Source organism: Camelina sativa, chromosome 11 (genome assembly GCF_000633955.1).
Source record: "Camelina sativa cultivar DH55 chromosome 11, Cs, whole genome shotgun sequence".
NCBI classification, from domain to species: Eukaryota; Viridiplantae; Streptophyta; class Magnoliopsida; order Brassicales; family Brassicaceae; genus Camelina; species Camelina sativa.
The window spans coordinates 2,416,613-2,425,403 of NC_025695.1; the positions used below are offsets into that span (position 1 = coordinate 2,416,613).

Sequence of the window (8,791 nt, forward strand, 5' to 3'; positions counted from 1 at the left end):
TTGCTCAAGTAATAGTGGATCATGTGCAGCTTCCCATAGATCGACAACAATCTTCAAACGCGCTTCTTTGATGTTCTCATCGTTTATCAAATCCAAACTTAGAGATTGCATATGACACTCGATGTATTTCAATGCATAGACCCCGCAATCGCTCTGCGACTTATTCAAGTCGGGCAGCACCTTCACGTCTATGATTTCATATTGTGTCAAAAGAGTTGCTTTTCCATTTACCTTTTCATTAATTTCTTTCAAAATCCTTGGGATGCAAGTTGCGAATGACTCCACATACCTTCTATTCTTGTGTCCAACACAGTCGAAGACTTCAATAGTTATTAAGACGAAGTTAATGCAAACAGAAATCCAGTGGTTGCCATTGACGAAAATCGGAGCGTAGATCCTGTCAAAATTTGTACCCTATTGTTTACCTGTCTTTCCATGAGTAGGGAACTCACCAGTAGCGTAAGCGAGAAGTGTGCTATCCCATTTGTGGGCACGCTTTGTTTTCAAGTACTTGGTGTACTCCACTTTGATTCTCTGGCTAAACATGCAATTCATAAAACCCACACGGTCTAACTTCATTCGCCCTAAAGATGTGTTCTCTCGGAATAAATACATCATCGCATCCATTTCCTTGAAAACAAATAATAGATAAATTTAATTTTAACCATGGTAAAATAATGAACAATTTAAGTGCTGAGAAAAATCAAGGTTATACTTACTTGATTGTGCAGCCACTTGGTAGGAGTAATGACTCAATCAAGTAATTCAACACTAATTACCAATGGACCCAACTTAAGTTGCTCGCGACTGTGAAACAAAGAGTAATTTGTAAGCTAAAAAATTTAAAATCTGGACAATTATAAAATCAATCCTTGAAAAACAATTACAAGACGTACCCAAGATTCCTCTGCCATGCTTCCAAAGCACTCCATCTAACGTCGGATACAAAAACCAAAGCAGCATCCTCGTCATTCTTTCCCGCATCCTCGTCGGGCACACATGGTTTTTGCGAAAGATGTCCCACTGTTTTCGTTAAGAACTCTTGAGTGTTCAAGAAATCTTGAGTGTCAACATTAAGGTCTATGGACCCCGAATTGGTGAACAAATCATCAAAAACAAAGTTGTCTTCCTGTCAATGAAAAGATCAAAGTTTAAAATTAACAAACAGATACATCCAAACAAAGTTTAATGATAACAATACAATACATAAGTTCACCAACACAATTACAATACATAAGTTTACAATTAGCCGAATATTTTCAAAAACTTACATAGCCGAATGTTTAAAAAAGAAAAATACATAGCCGATTTGATGAACATTAAATCGAAAACAAGTTTTACCAAGTTACTTTTTACTTACCAAACTCTTTGGTTGAATGGATGGTGATTTTCCCTGTGTCAAAAAATAAGAATCAATAAGTTTTACACAATCATTACATATACAATACTAAAACATATAAATTATTTATTGACTTACCACATCTTTTGGTTTAAAGGATGGTGGTGTGGCTTGTGTCGAAGTTGATGCTAGAGTGGATAGTATTTCCTTCACTTCTGATACATCCTCCTCCATCTTCTTCAATCGCTGGCATATTTCTTCTTTAAAAGGCTTGAAAGAAGCTTCAAACATACTTTTAATGAATGACTTTATTTCATCATCAAAACCATGAGTGGTTGCGGCTCGCTGACATAAGAATTGTGTTTTTCGACTCTCTACACCATGATCAGTCTGCTTCGTCTTTCTCTTCTTCGTGCTTGATGCTCCCACATTTACATCTTGCTTCTTCTCGCTACTCTCCAACCCAAACAATTGATTATCTCCATCACTTTCCTTGTCAACATGATCATCTTCGTTTACAACCTCCTCTATCTTCTCTTCTTCAACATCATTAGTTTCAACATGACCCCACTCATGGTCTCTAAAATCGTAACCAGATCGTACCAAATCGTTTACGCTTTTGACTCCCACATCATTGATCTCATCAGGCCTAAAAAAAATCTATATCATCGAATATGTCAAAATTTCCTGATCTCGAGATGTATGGATAAACAATATCCTACCAAAAACATATTAACAAAAATATTGGTTAAGCAATAGTAAAAAAACAGAACCATATTCAGACAATGACAAATAAAGAACAATAGAGAAAAGAAATTACTAACTTTTGGTCAAAATGATTGTTCTATGAAGATAATGTCTTGATAAGACACTTTTGCAGCTCCCTTCCAGTTAGAATATCTAGCACCGTTTGTGAATTCCTTGTTGATCTTTTCTCCCAACAATTCTCCAATCACTGGAATTGCTTCCATAACCCATACTTGAAGTGAGAAGGAGAAGCCATTAAGGATATAACCGTTGGTCTTCTTCAACTCCTTTTTTGTGTCCATGATGGAGGTCACAAGATAGTCAAAAGAATGTAAACCCCAAGGATAAGCTCTCAACTTATCAAGATTCATCACCAACTTGATGTATGAGAGAGGGATCTTTTTCTTCTCGTCCTTAGCCATTACCAAACCAGTTATGACGCACACATATACAAATCTTAGCTTGTCTTCAGGTAAACTTCTACTAGGTGCACATCCATCAGCCTCTTAATGGTAATCTCCCCATCTCTCTTCAATAATCTAGTCCAAAAACCTTTGTCCTTCTTCCAACTGTCTTCTTTCCAAGATTTCAAATCTAAGCTGAAATCATCATTGCATTTGAGTCCAATGACCGCATAATATTCTTGCATCGAAAATCTCATTGGCTTCATTTCCAAACACAAACCAAAGCTCATGTTTCTTATCTGTGAGCAACTGTCGAGACATAATGCTGTGTATCAAACGCGCAGAGTATCCTAACCCATTCTTGTAGATGGCAAACACATTAGCAAACACATGATCACTCTTCACTTTCTCATACTCGGTTGGCAAAGTATCCTTGATTCTTCTCATGATAGACATTCTGCAGCTATTGTTTATCTGCTTCACTTGTGGTTCATCACCGTATTTGAAAAGGCGTTTAGGGTACTCTTTTCCAATGCCTGAACAAAACAATTAACCAAAATTAAATCAAACACAACGAAATGAGTTGTTAGAAATAAGAGAAAAAGCTCTCATCACGGAAAAAACAAATATTCAAAAATAATAAACAAACATGATATCAATCCGATTGATCCATCTTTGTCCTCCATGTTCAAGAAGCTAATATTGGTCATATACACCTAACATGTGAAACATAAAACATAATACAATCAAATAACTATCAAATAACTATCAATCAAATAATCCAGTTCATAAGCGATCAAACCAACTTTTGAAACTACCAAAATTGAGAATTTAATACAAAACTTAGCAATCACCAACTCAAGCTATCAGGATATCAAAACTCTTGAGACAAACTATGAAACAATTAGATGAAGATGAACCAAGACAAGCCTTGCTCGTTACTCTCATCGTTGATAGCTCAATTTAGTAATGGGAATTCAAAAGCGATTAACAAAATCCACATGCAACTTCCAAATCAATACAAAATGAGAAATCTTGAATGATTTACACTGCAATATGAAGCCGAATTTCAAATGATTTAAAGAGAAGCAAACGACATTGAGCGATGGGAGCAAAAAAAAATCATGGGAACAAATAAGATGAGAAATCAAGGATGAAACCAAATCAGGAGGGGGACAAATCAACGACGAAACTTCACCCAGATGAGAAAAGGATGAAAAAAGATACTCATTGCTGTCGATTAATCGGAAGAACAAACGGCAGTAATTCACCGTCTGTCAAAGCCGCCATCGATGTCAATTTTCCTAGTTTACGATTTGTTAAAAGTGAAAGATAAGTGTAAAAAGATTTTCGGGTTTTAATTCTTTGGGGTGTAGAAACCTCTAAATCGATTAGAGGTTTCAATTATTTTTGTTTTTCTTTTTAAATATATGTTAATTATTATTGACTGTATTTTCGTTTTTTGTTTGTTTTAAAAATCAAGGATAAAACTGAGTTTTTATTATTATAAAACATATTTCACCAAACCTAAAAAATTTAAAGTATATATGGACATTTTTTGAAAAAAACGTTTTTTTTTTCGGATTTCCCCTAATTTCTATACATGTTATCTATTTGAGGAAATCTAAAAATCTTATTTGATTCTGCCTTTCCTTTCGTAGTGAGTTCCCTAATATGAGCAATAGTTTATTGTCATACCAAACTAAAATAGGTCCGGTAAGACTTTGTTATTGTGCTATTACGTGTTGAGAAGCTGTAACACCATTAACGTTTCTGTATTTCCAAAACTCTGCTCTCTTTCTATACATTTGTACGTCGATTCACTAATGGTCCACCGATCCATTCTGAAAAAAAAATAAAAAAAATTGTCGGTTCTTCATGAAAATCGCCGCATTTTTAATATGTTTCCCCATAATTCCTAGAAATATCTACCCCAGCATGGTGACAAAATATGAATACCTACCCCAGTATACTTTTTTCCCGATACTTATTGTTATCAGTTTAGATTTTTAATAGTTGGTCCAGAAGCTGGTCCCATGAGTAATTAAACTGAATTTTAACATATGCATGATTCATGGTTGCGTGTCACTTACATGATCGTGTATGTTTAGTTTTCACTGATGTTGATATGTATACATATGTAGTGAGTGATTAGTGAACTTGGCCGATTATGTTTGATTAGCTTTCCTCCCCCCAAAAAATGTCGCATTAATTACTGATACCTTTAACTAACTTTGGTATCTTATAATCATTTAACAAAAATCTGAGTCCTGACATTATTAAAAATGATTGAATTATAAGTTCCGAATGTTAATCATCTCGCCTTTATATATATTTTATTACTATTTGAACTATATTGCATAATTTTTTTGGATGGGTTGTTTTCGTACTTACTATTCAGAACATAATTTAGGACCAACACGTATTTATGAGAGGATATTATTGACCATAATACACATAATATTTTTAGAGTATTTGCATATCCATTGACAAAGAATTAAGTGTTTTTATAAAAGAGAAAATAACAATGGGTAAGTAGAAGATAGTAGTGAAAGTAACATAATTTGACCTAGAAGATATTATAATGTAAAGTGTGGAAAATACAAGTCATATACATAAATAAATTAAGAATATCCAAGTATGATTGGTAGGTTATCTACATCACTACATGGTGACCCACGTTACAACATTTTTACCGGTGCGTCTTTTGTATTGGCGTGGCTGATAATTTAACCCAGCCACCACCTGCATCTGCTCCTTTATTTATGTGAATGAAATCATCTTCAAATCAAATCAACTCCATAAATATCACATACTTTTAAATAAGGTTTCTTTAAACATAGTTCTCGATATATGTCAACAACAAAAAACACGATGTAATCACTACATCTTCTTATAACATTTATTAAAAATATACAAAGGTGCTTCAGATTCTATGGACTGAAACTAGTTAGGTCTCTTAATAGCAGGTATACATACTACGATCAAGCAACTACTATTAGTTAGTTTACTAGATTGGCTGAATAGGTAATATTGGACAACATTATTATAATATTTAAGAGAACTGAAGTGTTGCTAAGAATAAAATTGAATATACATCTAATCATAACCTAAACGTTAAACAAGGAAGGCTATATCAAGTAATCAACTCCAGGCCTTCGTCAGGGTGGGATTGGGTAGTGATTAATTTTATTGACCCAAATTTTCTTCAAATTTGTACTATCCAGTTCTTTTCCTTCGTCTTCCTTTAATGAAAACGACGCCGTGCTATTGAATAAGTTGGGCTATACCGAACAGGCTAACTACAAAGATGGGCTGGGCCTAAATTTATTAGAACATAAAATTTGAATGGAGCGAACCATATCCAAAATGAATACTTGTATTTTACATAAAAATTCAATTGGTTGCATGTAGTCCAGATGAGGTGGTGGCGAATTTTGTTTTTGTCACAGCAGGTGGTGGTGAATTAATCGTGAACATTAATATCTGATCCATTTATAATTTTGCCAGAAAATACGAGTGCTTGTTGAAATTGAGAAACCTTGAAGAAATTGGATAATCATGATAAAAATTACGAAGTTTGTGAAATAAATCCGTTTAATTCACTTTGATACAAAAAAACAAAAAACAAAAAAAGTAGTAAAATTAGGAAATTAGACCCAAAAAAAACAAACAATTCAAAGAGCCATCACTTCTGACTCTGAAAGAGCCCACCACGGATCTGTCAGATAAATTTAACTAACATATTCATCGGCTTTCCGACTCACCAACTCCGCTAAACAACACTCTCTCTCTCTCTCTCTCTCTCTCTCTCTCTCTCTATTTTCTGAAACAGATCTCTGCAAGCTTTTGCTTCATCACTCGAGTTGTATCTCATCCATGGGTACCGATTTATTATATCTTCTTTCTCCATTTTGTTTACGATCGATTAATGTTTTACCATATCTTACTTCTTGTTCTTCTCTTCGATGCTGTTTTTTTCCTAATTTTTTGTTTGTGAATATCTGGTTTTGTATTTGACTTACTGAGTCGATCTATGCTTATTCAGCTTCCGAGAATCCTTTCCGGAGTATACTGAAGGCGTTAGAGAAGCCTGATGGTGGCGAATTCGGAAACTACTACAGCTTGCCTGCTTTGAACGATCCCAGGATCGGTGAGTTTTTTTTTTATAGCTTTCATCTGATCCCGATGTTAAAATGCTTCTTGTTAGTTAGGCGAACATGATTTTGAGATTCATGTCGTCATGATCTCGAAAAAAATGTTGTTGTGGTGGATATGCAGATAAACTACCTTATTCCATTAGGATACTTCTTGAATTGGCTATACGTAACTGTGATGAGTTTCAAGTTAAGAGTAACGATGTTGAGAAGATTCTTGATTGGGAGAATACTTCTCCCAAACAGGTTGAGATTCCCTTCAAACCTGCTCGCGTCCTTCTTCAGGACTTTACTGGTGTCCCTGCTGTTGTTGATCTTGCTTGCATGAGAGATGCCATGAATAGTCTCGGTGGGGATTCTAATAAGATTAATCCGCTGGTTAGTTTTCTCTCTTTATACCGAGATTTAATTAATACTTTTGTGTGTGTGTTTTTTTTTTTTTTGTGATTAGCTATAAGGTTTTTGATACAAGGCCTTGATATTCGCAGGTCCCTGTAGATCTTGTCATTGATCACTCGGTTCAGGTGGATGTGGCGAGATCAGAGAACGCAGTGCAAGCAAATATGGAGCTTGAGTTCCAGCGTAACAAAGAAAGATTTGCTTTTCTTAAGTGGGGTTCCAATGCCTTTGACAACATGCTTGTCGTGCCTCCTGGATCTGGTATTGTTCATCAAGTAAGTTAAGGATTCAGGAAAAAACGATACTGTTTCGATGCTGTAAGTTTTTTTATATTTTATTTATGCTTATTGAAGATACTAAGTTCTATAATTTTCTGATTGACAGGTCAACCTAGAATACCTTGCCAGAGTTGTTTTCAACACAAATGGACTTCTTTACCCTGACAGTGTTGTTGGAACAGACTCTCACACCACCATGATTGATGGACTGGGTGTTGCTGGATGGGGAGTTGGCGGTATAGAAGCGGAAGCTACCATGCTTGGTCAGGTAAACATCGAGAACTCAGAGCTAACTGTCCGAACTCTTTCTTAAACTTAGATCTCTATCTAGAGATGATTCTTATAAACACTCCGTTGAAGTTTCTTCCATTATAAACTGTAGCATGAATTTATCTGTTTCTATGCAGCCAATGAGCATGGTCCTGCCTGGTGTTGTGGGTTTCAAGCTAACGGGAAAACTAAGAGATGGAATGACAGCTACTGATTTGGTCTTAACAGTGACTCAGATGCTAAGGAAACATGGAGTAGTTGGAAAGTTTGTTGAATTCCACGGTACATCCATAAAAATAAAAATTATATCTTGTTTCATATTTTTCACTTCTTTACCTATCCAGTACCTGACAGAGTTAGACTAATTCACATATGCATCCACTGCGTTTCTATTCACAGGGGAAGGGATGAGAGAGTTGTCTTTAGCTGATCGTGCTACAATTGCCAATATGTCTCCTGAGTACGGTGCAACCATGGGATTCTTCCCCGTCGATCATGTCACTTTGCAGTATCTCAAGTTGACAGGCAGGAGCGATGACACTGTAAGGGGTTACAGGGGAAATCTACATAATTTTTAGTGTGCTATCGCATTTCATTAGGGTAGTGATTGGTGAATTGAATTGCAGGTTTCTATGATTGAGGCGTATTTACGAGCAAACAAGATGTTCGTGGACTACAGTGAGGTAAAAGCTTGGCATCTGTATGTTTCATTTCTTTTGTCTATTGTCATCTATCATACTGCATAACATATTCTCCACTTGGAACTTGGAACTCATCTCAGCCGGAGAGTAAGACAGTGTACTCCTCAAGTCTGGAATTGAATCTCGCGGATGTGGAACCTTGTGTTTCTGGTCCCAAGAGGTACTATTAGCGAATGTCTCAACATAAATATATTATCTCTTCAATTTCAAACATTTATTCTCTATGCACAATACAGGCCGCACGATCGTGTTCCTTTGAGGGAAATGAAAGCAGATTGGCATTCTTGCCTAGATAATAGAGTAGGATTCAAGGTTAGAACTCTCCTTTCTCTTCAGAAGAAATACTTAATGTGAATGTTTGTAGTCCCGAAAGCTTTATCTTTAGGAAAATGAAATGATGACACATCTAGGTATGTTACTATGGTTTTGAAACAAGAATAGGTATTATGTTGAGGTATTTGAGCTATTAAGCGGGTCCTGGAAGCAACTATCTCCT

General features: G+C 35.6%; 1 protein-coding gene across 1 annotated transcript in view; it reads left to right on the forward strand.

The window, feature by feature from the left end:
• The window catches only part of LOC104721191 (aconitate hydratase 1-like), a 6,365-nt gene continuing 3,825 nt past the window's right edge, over window positions 6,252-8,791 (forward strand). Inside the window, exons 1-10 of the mRNA XM_010439114.2 lie at window positions 6,252-6,373; window positions 6,539-6,643; window positions 6,772-7,025; window positions 7,136-7,321; window positions 7,431-7,592; window positions 7,732-7,876; window positions 7,994-8,136; window positions 8,221-8,277; window positions 8,376-8,455; window positions 8,532-8,607. Of these exons, the coding sequence (XP_010437416.1) occupies window positions 6,370-6,373; window positions 6,539-6,643; window positions 6,772-7,025; window positions 7,136-7,321; window positions 7,431-7,592; window positions 7,732-7,876; window positions 7,994-8,136; window positions 8,221-8,277; window positions 8,376-8,455; window positions 8,532-8,607 (1,212 nt within the window). The 5' untranslated portion in view covers window positions 6,252-6,369. The remainder of the gene's footprint in view (window positions 6,374-6,538; window positions 6,644-6,771; window positions 7,026-7,135; window positions 7,322-7,430; window positions 7,593-7,731; window positions 7,877-7,993; window positions 8,137-8,220; window positions 8,278-8,375; window positions 8,456-8,531; window positions 8,608-8,791) is intronic.